Below are 14355 nucleotides of genomic sequence, written 5' to 3'. Positions count from 1 at the left end.
GTGATCTCCTTGACTCTGTTTATACCTCAACTTGAGCATTACTTTGGTAAATCTTCCAAACCAAGCCCTCGGGACTGTTTTAGTCCGTACAAAGCCTTTTTAGTCTGCAAACTACCGTCTCAGATTTGGACCGAATCTCGTGGAACATCCATATAGACTTCCTCCTCAAGATCACCATGTAAAAGGCCTTTTTATGTCAAATTGCTGTAATTTCCAGCCTCGGTTGGCAGCTAGTGACAACTACACTCTCACAGTGTTCATCTTTGCAACAGGGCAAATGTCTCAAGGTAGTCTACTCCATACATTTGAGTGTACCCTTTAGCAACCAATCTTGCTTTGTACCTCTCCAAAGAACCATCGATTTATACTTCACTTGTGTACACCCAATGACATCCCATGGTTTCTTTCCTCTCGATAATTTCACCAAGTCCCATGTCTTATTTTTTCAAGAGCTTCCATTTCAACCTTCATGGCATTTTTCCAATTCTCATCTTCTAATGCCTTGGATCTTTTTTTGGGAATGGAGATAGAATTTAGGCTAGTAAGATAGGCTTTGTGGTTATGGGACAAATTTTGTAAGACAAAAATAAGTACAAGGGATGTTTTGTATGTGCTCTAATCCCTTTTCTAATAGCAATGGGAAATTCATCTAAATTTTCAGAGTTTCAGAGTAGGTTCAGCAATTACCTCGGGTTGTATAGGAGGAGAAGATGATTGAACTTGCACGGTGCCTTCTTCCTTGAGTAAACCAAGAAGGACGAGTAGTCCCCGAATCCTCTTTGTGATTTGGGTGTATTAGGCTCTGCTTTGAGTTGCTGGACAGAGCTGGAATGTGAGTGTTTAGTTGCTGGACGGAGCTGGAATGTGAGTGTTTGGTTGCTTTGGACAGAGCTGGAATGTGAGTGTTTGGTTGCTAGACAAGAGCTGGAATGTCAAGAAGAAAGAATTCTCTGTCCTTATCTTCGTGAATAAGATCTCCCCAAGATAAGGACGAGTAAAGAAATTCTCTTGTTCGCAAAAGTAACATCCACGATACATAAAATTTTTTGTGGTGGATGATAGCATTTGTACCCTTTTGAGTGGAAGAATAACCGAGAAAGACACTTGACACTCGTGGATCAAATTTTCCTCTATTTTGAGAATGTACATGTACAAAGGCAACACAACCAAATATTTTGGGAGGAAGGCTACTTGAAGTACTAAAATCAGAAAGAATTTTGCTAGAACTTGCATAGGACTTTGAGATTCAAGGACTTTTGTAGGCAATCTATTTATCATATGAGTAGCAGCTTAAAACAACCTCCCCCAAGATTGTTTAGGGACATTTTTTGGAACAAGAGGGCTCTTGTAATAGCTAAAATGTGACCATTTTTTCTTTCGGCAACACCATTTTGTTGGGGTGTGCTAACACAAGATGACTCATGTATAATGCCTCTTTCTTGGAAATATGGTGAGAAAACCGATTGAAATAGTCCTTGGCATTGTTTGACCTAAACCTTTTATTTCACTCCAAATTGTGTTTTGATCATGTTGTAAAAGGTTGGAAAGACAGACCTTACATCGATTTCTTTTAAAAGAAATATCCAAGACACACGAGTACAATCATCAATAAAGGATACAAACCACCAAGCCCCGTAAATATTTGAAATAGTGGATGGTGCCCAAACATCACTATGAATAAGAGTAAAAGGAGCGGATGTTCTTTTATTGCTTACAAAAAAGAGGTACGTTTATGTTTTGCAAGTTCACAGACATCACAATGGAATTTTTCAACAGCTTAATCCTTTGAACAATGAAGGAAACATAATTTTAAGGACTCTAAACGATGGATGACCAAGGCGGAGGTGATGGAGCCAAATTTGGTTTTATTGGTTTTAATAGATTTGGATATGAAAGATAATGGTGAGGAATTGAGCACTAACTTCTCCTTTGGATTCCTCAAGATAGTATAGGCCATTTACTTCCTTAGCATGTCCAATCATCCTCCTCGATTCTCATTCTTGAAAAAGACATCGATTGTGATAGAAAACCACACTACGCTTAGAGTCTTTGGTAATTCTTTGGATGGATAGAAGATTGGTAAATAGTTTTGGAACATGAAGGACATTTTTAAGAGTAAGGATTTTGTTTATAACAATATCACCTGACCACCATCGTGATCACAGAACCATCGACTCATCAAGTTATCTTTCTACTATTAGGACAAGGTGTATATGAAACAAATTTTTGTGAAGAGTGGGTCATGTGGTGCAGAGCTCTGAGTCAATGACCCAAGAACTTTTGTGGGTATATCCAAGATTTTAGAATTTTGAGAAGAGGATATATCTGAAAAAACCAAACCACTAGTACCTATTGAAGGAGATTTTTCCAATGATCCCAAAGTGATTCTTCAACTTCTCAATTTCTTCTTTCTTGAACTCAACAGATGATTCTTGAGAATTCCCTTCTCCAAGTGTTCTTGGTTTTGATGATTTCAGCCATGTTTCTTTTGAACAAAATTCTACAGCTTGAGGGTTGATCGGGAATGAGAAGAAGTTGCGGACAAAGAAAAAATCCTGAATTTGAGCTAAAAAATGGCTCGATACCATGTTAAGAATGGCTTTTTCTATTCCGTCTTATTCATAAGAAATTACATAAATATTTATACACATAGTAAGCCTAACTTAGAAAACTCTATACTAGGAAACAGACTAACTCTAGGGATGCTTGTCTAAAAAAACATCCTTAAAGTTAGGGACAAGAATCGATAAAATATTTACGAATCCTATCGATACACTTAAATATTCCTTAATTAGTAAACTGTAATCTGACATAATCATATGTCAAAGCAATTATTTTTGGATTAATGACAAAATGAGTACTTACCGACATTATTGCTGCTTCATTGACAAGATTTCGGATATCTGCCCCGGAAAAACCAACTGTGCGAAATACAAGCTGTAGTGGGATGAGATAAGACAACAGTTAGCCCAAAACCAAATTAGTCTTTTTAGCATTCAAACTCAAACACTTAGTATGTCTAATTGAAAACTGATAAGCCATATTGTGCACATTACTGCACCAAAAAGGTGGCACTTCATTTTTCTAATGAAGAACTCTGATCTACACTTAAAATTCATATTCCTTCTCTCTCTATTTTTTTTTTCCATTTTCCTGAAATACCATTTTCATTCTAACAGTAACATATTTTCTCTCCTCATTTTTACATTTATTTAAAAATTGCATTACTTCAAATTATTTGTCTATTTAATCCTTTTAAACAGAGTGTGGATTGTGCAACTGTGCAGTCATATACCAATGGGGTCTTAATAATTACGATAATATGAGAAAGCGCAGACGAAAAATCTTGTTCAATCAAATTACACATCAACCTTTATTTCTCAAAAACAATTACACAAAGACACACTTGTTTGCTTGTCCCTTTTACTAGAGTGAAGCAACACAACCACCCAAATAACTTCACCTATATATATTGGTAAAAACAGCTGCCTAACTCATAGGAGTTAAAAAATGTTTACATAATACACATTCTTCAATGATTTTTCTCAGTGCAGTAGATGCAGAAGACAATATAAAATCCAGCAGAACCTTTCCAACTGAAAGAAAAATAGTGATAATGCTTGAGTTATTGGCAAGCTCAGTAAAGAAAAAGAAAGAGTGATTTTGTAAATTTGCCAACTACTAGAATTGTTTATCCCCTTAAAATAAACTTCAGAAGGCAGCTTCCATTGCCTTTTCACCAAATTTCACAAAGAAATAAAAGCAGGTCAGAGAATATTGTAATCAGACCAAAAAAGATACAACATGAAGATTCTATCTTGACCAATCTCAGCAGCTTTTGAACCCATTCTTGAGCATGCCAAGAGTGGTGACTAGTTATGAAGACTGATATGCTTCAGGAAGGCAGAACAAGGGCTCATTGGTGATGTACAAGGTTAAGAAAATGACATCAAGTGCATAATTGATGGATAATAGAGCTTACTAGTGGACTAAGTGGTATGTATTTAACGTCAATTAGCTTTGGACAATGCCTTGTCCTTGTATAGAATTGGGCCCCTTTGCTTAATGCCAGTTAGTTTTAACCTTGTAGGTTGGGTGCTTTAACACATAATCAGACTTTATAAAAGCATCAGATAAGTGTTACATGCAATGATGATGATGATGGTAAGAAAATGCTATTTATTTGTCAACAGCAGATATGTTATCCCTTTAATCCATAGGTGCGTGATACATGAAAAAAGAGTTGGATGAACTTGAGCAAATTTAGGAAAACACATGAATAAGAAGTTAAGAACAGACAAACCACTATACATAGACACATGCTCAAATTACATTAACTTACCTGTTCAAAGTTCACATCTTCAGCTAGCAGCTTTCCTGCACTATGCACACCAAATATTTGCACTCGTTGCTTTGCATCTGGCAAACCAATGTATAGACGGCGATCAATGCGTCCAGGGCGAACAAATTCAAGGTCCAATTCATCTGGCCTATTGGTGGCGCAGATGAATATCACTGCTTGTCTGAGTGAAAACCGATCAACACCAGTTTTTTCCTTCCTATATGATGTAGAGTTCAATAAGAAAACTATTTTGCAAGCATGAAAAGGCCTGAAAAATGTAGCTTAGTCTGCAGAGTCAACAAAACAACAAAATACAGAGCTCCTTTCAAGAACTAAAAATATGACCATTTTAGGATTCAAACTGATTTAACCTTTGACCAGATACTCTAGTACAGCACCAAAAGAGAGTACTTATCATTGTTCATTAAGTAAAAAGAAAAAAGTGAGGAAAAGTGAAAAATATTAACTAGAAGTGCAAAAATGAACATCAGCTGAACAAACTCTACCGAGTCAGTCCCACCACCCTGAAGGCCCAGAACTCATAACAAATCAATCTCTGTTAAAATGATTAGAATGTTTATTAATCTAAAAAGAAAATGAAAACAAGACACTTAGATGAGATGAGCATGGAAATTTGAATTAAACAATAATGAGTATTACTAAATATTGTTTAAGAATTCTAATCATTCTCCAATAAATTCAAAGGCAAACAAGTAGCTACAAGAGCAAATACTGGCATATGTAGTGACAAAAACTAGTACACTTACTCCCCATCAAGCTGAGCAATAAGTGCTTCAAATGTTGCCCTTCTGCGTGGATCTTTTCTTGCATGCCTTCCAGCAATGGCATCAATTTCATCAACAAACACAAATGCAGGTGCCTGGAACAAAGGATATGCAAGTAATTCTGATAAGTGGAAAACAACTAGAGTAAGGAAATCAATAATTATTACAAGGGAATTAGAATGAGAATGCTAGCATATTCGAACTGCTACTTGAAAATAACAATGCTGTCAGTACTCAGCAAGCAAAATTATGAATACAAAGAGGATAAATTCCACTGTAGCATTTGGTTTCATTTAACCAATGTGTTCAACTAAAGCCATATCAGAATGCCAACAGAACCTTTAGAAATGAAAGTCCTCATGGTCCTTAAAAGATCAAGAAAAAGTCCTCATGGACCTTAAAAGACCAAGAAACAATTGGCTGAAATTTTAAAGAGAAAAAAATAAAGGTAACTTCCTGACATCCATTATTCGTGCTAATAAATCCGAGAGAAGGTACATTATAACCTTTAAGGAAGGATGCTCAGTTGACTTTGATCAATGTCCCTACTTCTTACAACGAAAGCTGTTCTCGTTGGTACTACAGTAGACCTCTCCTTTCCATTAATAATATTACGTTCTTCTATGGCCAAGAGAGAGATGAATATAGAGTGTGATATAGGTATTAAAAGAAGAAAAAGCACAATCAATTGCCAATAACCAGTTCTAACTAATCTTAGGAGATTTTACTGTCTAAATTCTCAAGAATTTTTTTTTTAAAAGACCAAATGCTCAAGAAATAGTTACTAAGTTTTATGAAGTCTTCTATCTCTTATCCAAGGACTCATAAAAGGCAAAGAACTTTTTATCATTATCCATCAACATTAATCAAGTTTTTGCCGCAATCCAAACTGTCTTTCTTTTAGTAACTGAGACTACTTAAGGTAATTATGACACTAAATTATGAATAAAAGGCAACCATGAATAGAAAGAGATTATGATGTTAAATCGTGATGCAGACATGGATTACAATATACTGTGTTATTTAAAATTTTGGTGGTTGGCGCAAATACTGGAAGCAAGTAGAGTAATTGTAGTCCTACAAGATAGTAGAGACAATGTGGGGATTGGCAAATAGTGTATGATAAAATTTAATCATTTTGAGATAATGCAGAGTTCAGATGGTGCAAGCTGTGAAAGATGGCAGAGCAGCGCATGCGTTGAAAACTTTGGAAGTCACTCTTGTCAGATTACAGTTTCCTAATTAAGGAATATTTAAGCGTATCAGATACGATTCTGTAAATATTTTATCCCTAACTTTAAGGCTGTTTTTAGGGACAGCATCCCTAGAATTAGTTTGTTTCCTAGTATAAAGTTTCCTAAGTTAGGCTCACTATGTGTATAAATATTTATATAATTTCTTGTGAATAAACAGAATTGAAATAGACTGTTTTTAACATAGTATCAAAGCTTTTTTAACCCGATTTCTGGGATTTTTTTCTTTTCCTGGCGATTTTTTTTTTACTCCCAATCAACCCTCAAGCCTGTAGAATTTGTTCAAAAGAAACATGACTGAAATTGTCAAAACCAGTAACACTGGGGATTCCATATGGTGCACCTACTGTAACAAACCCCGTCACACTAAAGAAAGATGTTGGAAAGTCCATGGGAAGCCACAGACAACAAACAAAAAATTTTCAAAAAAAGGTGGACAACAAAAGGGACAAGGGCGAGCAAATACAACAAGATAGCTGGATGGAAAAAATAATTCTCAAGAATCACCTGTTGAATTTAATAAAGAAGAAATTGAGAAGTTAAAGAATTTGCTGGGATCATTGGAAAAATCTTTTTCAACAGGTACTTGTAGTTTGTTTTTTTTCAGGTATATCCTCTTCTCAAAATTCTAAAGCCTCAGATATACTCACCAAAAGTTCTTGGGTCATTAACTCAAGAGCTACAGACCACATGACCCACTCCTCAAAAAAATTTGTTTCATATACACCTTGCCCTAGTAGTAGAAAGAAAACAGTAGCCGATGGTTCTGTGATCACAGTGGCTGGTCAAAGTGATATTGTTATAAACAAAACCCTTCCTCTTAAAAATGTCCATGTTCCAAAACTATTTACCAATCTTTTATCCATCCAAAGAATTACCAAAGACTCTAATTTTAGTGTGGTTTTCTATCACAATTGATGTCTTTTTCAGGAACAAAATACGAGGATAATTGGACATGCTAAGGAAGTAAATGGCCTATATTATCTTGAAGAATCCAGAGGAGAAGTTAGTGCTATGAATTCCTCACCATTATCTTTCATATCCGAATCTATTAAAACCAATAAAGACCAAATTTAGCTCCATCACCTTCGCTTTGGTCATCCATCATTTAGAGTCCTTAAAATTATGTTTCCTTCATTGTTCAAAGGATTAACTGTTGAAAAATTCCATTGTGATGTTTGTGAACTTGCAAAACATAAACGTACCTCTTTTTCGGTAAACAATAAAAGAACATCCGCTCCTTTTACTCTTATTCATAGTGATGTTTGGGGACCATCCACTATTTCAAATATTTCTGGGGCTCGGTGGTTTGTATCCTTTATTGATGATTGTACCCGTGTGTCTTGGATATTTCTTTTAAAACAAAAATCTGATGTAAAGTTTGTCTTTCCAACCTTTTACAACATAATCAAAACACAATTTGGAGCTGAAATAAAAAAGTTTAGGTCAGACAGTGCCAAGGACTATTTCAATCAATTTCTCTCACCATATTTCCAAGAAAAAGGCATTATACATGAGTCATTTTGTGTTAGCACACCCCAACAAAATGGTGTTGCCGAACAAAAGAATGGTCACATTTTAGCTATTACAAGAGCCCTCTTGTTCCAAAAAAATGTCCCTAAACAATACTGGGGAGAGACTGTTTTAACTGCTACTCATATGATAAATTGATTGCCTACAAAAGTCCTTGAATCTCAAAATTCCATTGTGATGTTTGTGAACTTGCAAAACATAAACGTACCTCTTTTCCGGTAAGCAATAAAAGAACATCCGCTCCTTTACTCTTATTCATAGTGATGTTTGGGGACCATCCACTATTTCAAATATTTCTAGGGCTCGGTGGTTTGTATCCTTTATTGATGATTGTACCCGTGCGTCTTGGATATATCTTTTAAAAAAAAATCTGATGTAAGGTTTGTCTTTCCAACCTTTTATAACATGATCAAAACACAATTTGGAGCTGAAATAAAAAGGTTTAGGTCAGACAATGCCACAGACTATTTCAATCAATTTCTCTCACCATATTTCCAAGAAAGAGACATTATAGATGAGTCATCTTGTGTTAGCACACCCCAACAAAATGGTGTTGCCGAAAAAAAGAATGGTCACATTTTAGCTATTACAAGAGCCCTCTTGTTCCAAAAAATGTCCCTAAACAATACTGTGGGGAGGCTGTTTTAACTGCTACTCATATGATAAATTGATTGCCTACAAAAGTCCTTGAATCTCAAAATTCCATTGTGATGCTTGTGAACTTGCAAAACATAAAGGTATAAAAGAACATCCGCTCCTTTTACTCTTATTCATAGTGATGTTTGGGGACCATCCACTATTTCAAATATTTCTGGGCTCGATGGTTTGTATCCTTTATTGATGATTGTACCCGTGCATCTTGGATATATCTTTTAAAACAAAAATCTGATGTAAGGTTTGTCTTTCCAACCTTTTATAACATGATCAAAACACAATTTGGAGCTTAAATAAAAAGGTTTAGGTCAGACAATGCCACGGACTATTTCAATCAATTTCTCTCACCATATTTCCAAGAAAGAGACATTATAGATGAGTCATCTTGTGTTAGCACACCCCAACAAAATGGTGTTGCCGAAAAAAAGAATGGTCACATTTTAGCTATTACAAGAGCCCTCTTGTTCCAAAAAAATGTCCCTAAACAATACTGTGGGGAGGCTGTTTTAACTGCTACTCATATGATAAATTGATTGCCTACAAAAGTCCTTGAATCTCAAAATTCCATTGTGATGTTTGTGAACTTGCAAAACATAAACATATAAAAGAATATCCGCTCCTTTTACTCTTATTCATAGTGATGTTTGGGGACCATCCACTATTTCAAATATTTCTGGGGCTCGGTGGTTTGTATCATTTATTGATGATTGTACCCGTGCGTCTTGGACATATCTTTTAAAACAAAAATCTGATGTAAGGTTTGTCTTTCCAACCTTCTATAACATGATCAAAACACAATTTGGAGCTGAAATAAAAAGGTTTAAGTCAGACAATGCCACGGACTATTTCAATTAATTTCTCTCACCATATTTCCAAGAAAGAGGCATTATACATAGTCATTTGTGTTAGCACACCCCAACAAAATGGTGTTGCCGAAAAAAAGAATGGTCACATTTTAGCTATTACAAGAGCCCTCTTGTTCCAAAAAAATGTCGCTAAACAATACTGTAGGGAGGCTATTTTATCTGCTACTCATGATAAATTGATTGCCTACAAAAGTCCTTGAATCTCAAAATTCCATTGTGATGTTTGTGAACTTGCAAAACATAAACGTATAAAAGAACATCCGCTCCTTTTACTCTTATTCATAGTGATGTTTGGGGACCATCCACTATTTCAAATATTTCTGGGGCTCGGTGGTTTGTATCCTTTATTGATGATTGTACCCGTGCGTCTTGGATATATCTTTTAAAACAAAAATTTGATGTAAGGTTTGTCTTTCCAACCTTTTACAACATGATCAAAACACAATTTGGAGCTAAAATAAAAAAGTTTAGGTCAGACAATACCAAGGACTATTTCAATCAATTTCTCTCAACATATTTCCAAGAAAGAGACATTATACATGAGTTATCTTGTGTTAGCACACCCCAACAAAATGGTGTTGCCGAAAAAAAGAATGGTCACATTTTAGCTATTACAAGAGCCCTCTTGTTCCAAAAAAATGTCCCTAAACAATACTAGGGGGAGGCTGTTTTAACTGCTACTCATATGATAAATTGATTGCCTACAAAAGTCCTTGAATCTCAAAATTCCATTGTGATGTTTGTGAACTTGCAAAACATAAACATATAAAAGAATATCCGCTCCTTTTACTCTTATTCATAATGATGTTTGGGGACCATCCACTATTTCAAATATTTCTGGGGCTCGGTGGTTTGTATCCTTTATTGATGATTGTACCCGTGCGTCTTGGATATATCTTTTAAAACAAAAATCTGATGTAAGGTTTGTCTTTCCAACCTTTTACAACATGATCAAAACACAATTTGGAGCTGAAATAAAAAAGTTTAGGTCAGACAATGCCAAGGACTGTTTCAATCAATTTCTCTCACCATATTTCCAAGAAAGAGACATTATACATGAGTTATCTTGTGTTAGCACACCCCAACAAAATGGTATTGCCGAAAAAAAGAATGGTCACATTTTAGCAATGGTCACATTTTAGCTATTACAAGAGCCCTCTTGTTCCAAAAAAATGTCCCTAAACAATACTGGGGGGAGGCTGTTTTAACTGCTACTCATATGATAAATTGATTGCCTACAAAAGTCCTTGAATCTCAAAGTCCTATGCAAGTTCTAGAAAAATACTTTCCTGATTTCAATACTTCAAGTAACCTTACTCCCAAAATATTTGGCTGTGTTGCCTTTGTACATGTACATTCTCAGAATAGAGGAAAATTTGATCCACGAGCTATCAAGTGTGTCTTTCTCGATTATTCTTCCACGCAAAAGGGGTACAAATGCTATCATCCAGCCACAAAAAAATTTTATGTATCAGCGGATGTTAATTTTGCAGAACAAGAGAATTTCTTTACTCGCGCTTATCTTCAGGGGGAGATCTTACTCACAGAAGATAAGGACAAAGAATTCTTTCTTCTTCACATTCCAGCTCCTGTCCAGCAACCAAACACTCCCACTCAGTCCTTGCCTGCTAACCAACCTGCCCGACTCGAAACTATGGCCCCTATGCAACTTGAAACAGAGCCTAATACACCCAAATCACAAAGAGGAATTCAGGACACTACTTCTCCTTTACTAGTTTACTCAAGGAAGAAGGCACCGGTGCAAGTTCAATCATCTTCTTCTCCTATACAACCTGAGGTAATTGCTGAACCGACTTTGAATACTAATACTGAAACTACTGAAAATTTAGATGATTTTCCCATTGCTATTAGAAAAAGGACTAGAGCCTGTACAAAACATCCCTTGTACTTATTCATGTCTTACAAAAATGTCCCAAAACCACAAAGCCTTTCTTACTAGCCTAAATTCTATCTCCATTCCCAAAAATGTATCCGAGGCATTAGAAGATGAGAATTGAAAAAATGCCATGAAGGTTGAAATGGAAGCTCTTGAAAAAAATAAGACATGGGACTTGGTGAAATTACCGAGAGGAAAGAAACCAGTAAAATGTCGCTGGGTGTATACAGTGAAATATAAGTCCGATGGTTCTTTGGATAGGTACAAAGCAAGATTGGTTGCTAAAGGGTACACTCAAATGTATGGAATAGACTACCTTGAGACATTTGCCCCTGTTGCAAAGATGAACACTATGAGAGTGTTGTTGTCACAAGCTGCCAACCGAGGCTAGAAATTACAGCAATTTGACATCAAAAACGCCTTTCTACATGGTGATCTTGAGGAGGAAGACTATATAGATGTTCCACTAGGATTCGGTCCAAATACAGGATAGGTAGTTTGCAGATTAAAAAAGGCTTTGTACGGACTAAAACAGTCCCCGAGGGCTTGGTTTGGAAGATTTACCAAAGTAATGCTCAAGTTGGGATATAAACAGAGTCAAGGAGATCATACTCTATTTGTAAAACACTTATCTTCAAGGGGAGTGACTGCTTTATTAGTCTATGTAGATGATATTATAGTGACTGGTGATGATCTGGAAAGAATGGAGAATTTAAAGAAATGCCTAGTAAAAGAATTTGAAGTCAAAGAGCTCGGTAAGTTAAAATATTTCCTTGGTATTGAAGTGGCACACTCTCGGGAAGGAATCTTCATATCTCAGCAAAAATACATAGTTGATTTGTTGACAGAGACGGGCAAGTTGGGATGTAAACTAGCAGAGGTGAACCACAGACTTAGAGATGCACTAGAAGATGCAGCAGTTGATAAAAGTTCATATCAAAGACTTGTGGGGAAGTTTATTTACTTGTCTCATACCAGACCGGATATTGCCTATGCAGTCAGTGTTGTAAGTCAATTTATGCACAACCCTAAGGAATCACATCTTAGAGCTATATATCAGATTCTACAGTACTTAAAAGGGCACGTCAGGCAAAGGAATCCTATTTAAAAAGGGGGAGAATTTAACCCTTGAAGCCTATACTGATGCAGATTATGCAGGGTCTATGGTTGATAAAAGATCAACCTCGGGCTATTGCACTTTCCTAGGAGGCAACCTTGTGACTTGGAGGAGTAAAAAACAGAATGTTGTGGATAGATCTAGTGCAGAAGCTGAATTTAGGGTGATGGCTCTTGGGTTTTGTGGGTTACTATGGCTAAAAATTATTTTGGAAGATTTGAAGATCAAGTGGGAAGGTCCAATGAAGTTGTATTGTGATAATAAGTCTGCTATCAATATTGCACATAATCTAGTTCAACATGATCGTACGAAGCACGTTGAAGTTGACAGACATTTTATAAAGGAAAAACTAGATAGTGGCTTAATTTGCACCCCATTTGTGTCCACTGATGGTCAGCTAGCAGACATACTTACTAAAGGATTGTCTGGGAAGTTGTTTCAGAAACTAGGAAGCAAGCTGAGAATGGATGATATCCACTACCCAGCTTGAGGGGGAGTGTCAGATTACAGTTTCCTAATTAAGGAATATTTGAGTGTACCAGATAGGATTCTGTAAATATTTAATCCCTAACTTTAAGGCTGTTTTTAAGGACAGCATCCCTAGAATTAGTCTGTTTCCTAGTATAAAGCTTCCTAAGTTAGGCTCACTATGTGTATAAATATTTATGTAATTTCTTGTGAATAAACAGAATTGAAATAGTCTGTTTTTAACAACTCTCAATGGTTGTTCTCATGAAAAGGTGGTGAATGAAGAGTATTTGGTAGAATGTCATACAATGCCAAAAAGAATTAACTGTTTTCTCTTGTTTCTAGAACTTTTGGAAGAATAAAAGGCATATTTCTTCTATTTTCCACATTAACTCAAAACTTTTTTTTTCTGATTTTAGAAACTAAAAACATCAATTTTTTTAACTTTCTACTTATTTTGGAAGCATAAAAGATATCTTTTTCCATTTTCTATGTTAACTTTTTCAGATTTTAAAAATTAAAAACATCAATTTTTTTAACTTTTTACTTATTGTTAATTAAAAAGAAAAAAGAAAAGGGCAAAATTACAACAAAATCAGACAACCACTTTATTCATTAATTATTCCAACTATGATTTTGCTTCACCACTCTATTTCTTAAAACATTTGAGAAGCTATTCACGGAGTATATTAGGGGTGAAAATCGAAAGAGCTATTTTAGAACTGCACCTGGAATCCAACTGATTTAAGTTTCAAGACAGTTTACAGAAACTTCAATCAAGTCAAACCAAGAAAGCTTTAGTATCAATTAGCTTTCATGCTTTCGATGTGTAAAGTAGTTCCAAATCACCAGAGCAACCAGATTCCAACAGCAAAAAATGAGCTCCGAAATGTCAATAAATAAATGAGCCAAAATGGAACCAAAAATTAACAATTTTTTTCAAAATTGAAGGGGGAGGGGATGAAGGAGGAGGCTTACATTTCTCCTTGCTATAGAAAACATCTCATTGATCCTAGCTGCACCACTTTTTTCACTATCTGTAAACTCTGCACCAGAAGCAAAAACAAAAGGCAACCCACTTTCTTTAGCTAGTGTTCTAGCAAAAAGTGTTTTGCCTGTCCCAGGAGGTCCAGAGAGAAGTACACCCTATAATGACATAACAATGACATGCTTACCTTAGAATCCAATCAATAGTAGTAGACTGAGAAAACATCCATCAAGTATAAAAAGTTTACCCTAACAAACTGAACGCCTTTTTCATAGTATTGCATAGGATTTCCCATGTAAATCATCAGCTCATCAAGAAGATCCCAGACATCACCACCCAATACCACTTCTTTGTACATGGATTTTGTTTCACCAACATCTCCAACTGGCTGAATAAGTACAGAATGAAATCAGAATTTAAGAATGTGAAGAATTTGACAGCAGGGAAAAACA

At 35.7% G+C, this 14355-nt stretch overlaps 1 protein-coding gene across 1 annotated transcript in view; it reads right to left on the bottom strand.

Moving 5' to 3' along the window:
• Nucleotides 1-14355, bottom strand: part of LOC108463739 (ATP-dependent zinc metalloprotease FTSH 12, chloroplastic) — a 28231-nt gene that overhangs the window by 8761 nt on the left and 5115 nt on the right. Inside the window, exons 7-11 of the mRNA XM_017763641.2 lie at nucleotides 14151-14291; nucleotides 13894-14061; nucleotides 5110-5222; nucleotides 4343-4559; nucleotides 2866-2937 (exon numbers count right to left, since the gene is read on the bottom strand). Coding sequence (XP_017619130.1) covers nucleotides 2866-2937; nucleotides 4343-4559; nucleotides 5110-5222; nucleotides 13894-14061; nucleotides 14151-14291 — 711 coding nt within the window. The remainder of the gene's footprint in view (nucleotides 1-2865; nucleotides 2938-4342; nucleotides 4560-5109; nucleotides 5223-13893; nucleotides 14062-14150; nucleotides 14292-14355) is intronic.

Source organism: Gossypium arboreum, chromosome 13, assembly GCF_025698485.1.
Source record: "Gossypium arboreum isolate Shixiya-1 chromosome 13, ASM2569848v2, whole genome shotgun sequence".
Lineage (NCBI taxonomy): Eukaryota > Viridiplantae > Streptophyta > Magnoliopsida > Malvales > Malvaceae > Gossypium > Gossypium arboreum.
The sequence above is the reverse complement of the archived record's forward strand: the minus strand, read 5'-3'. Positions and strand labels throughout refer to the sequence as shown.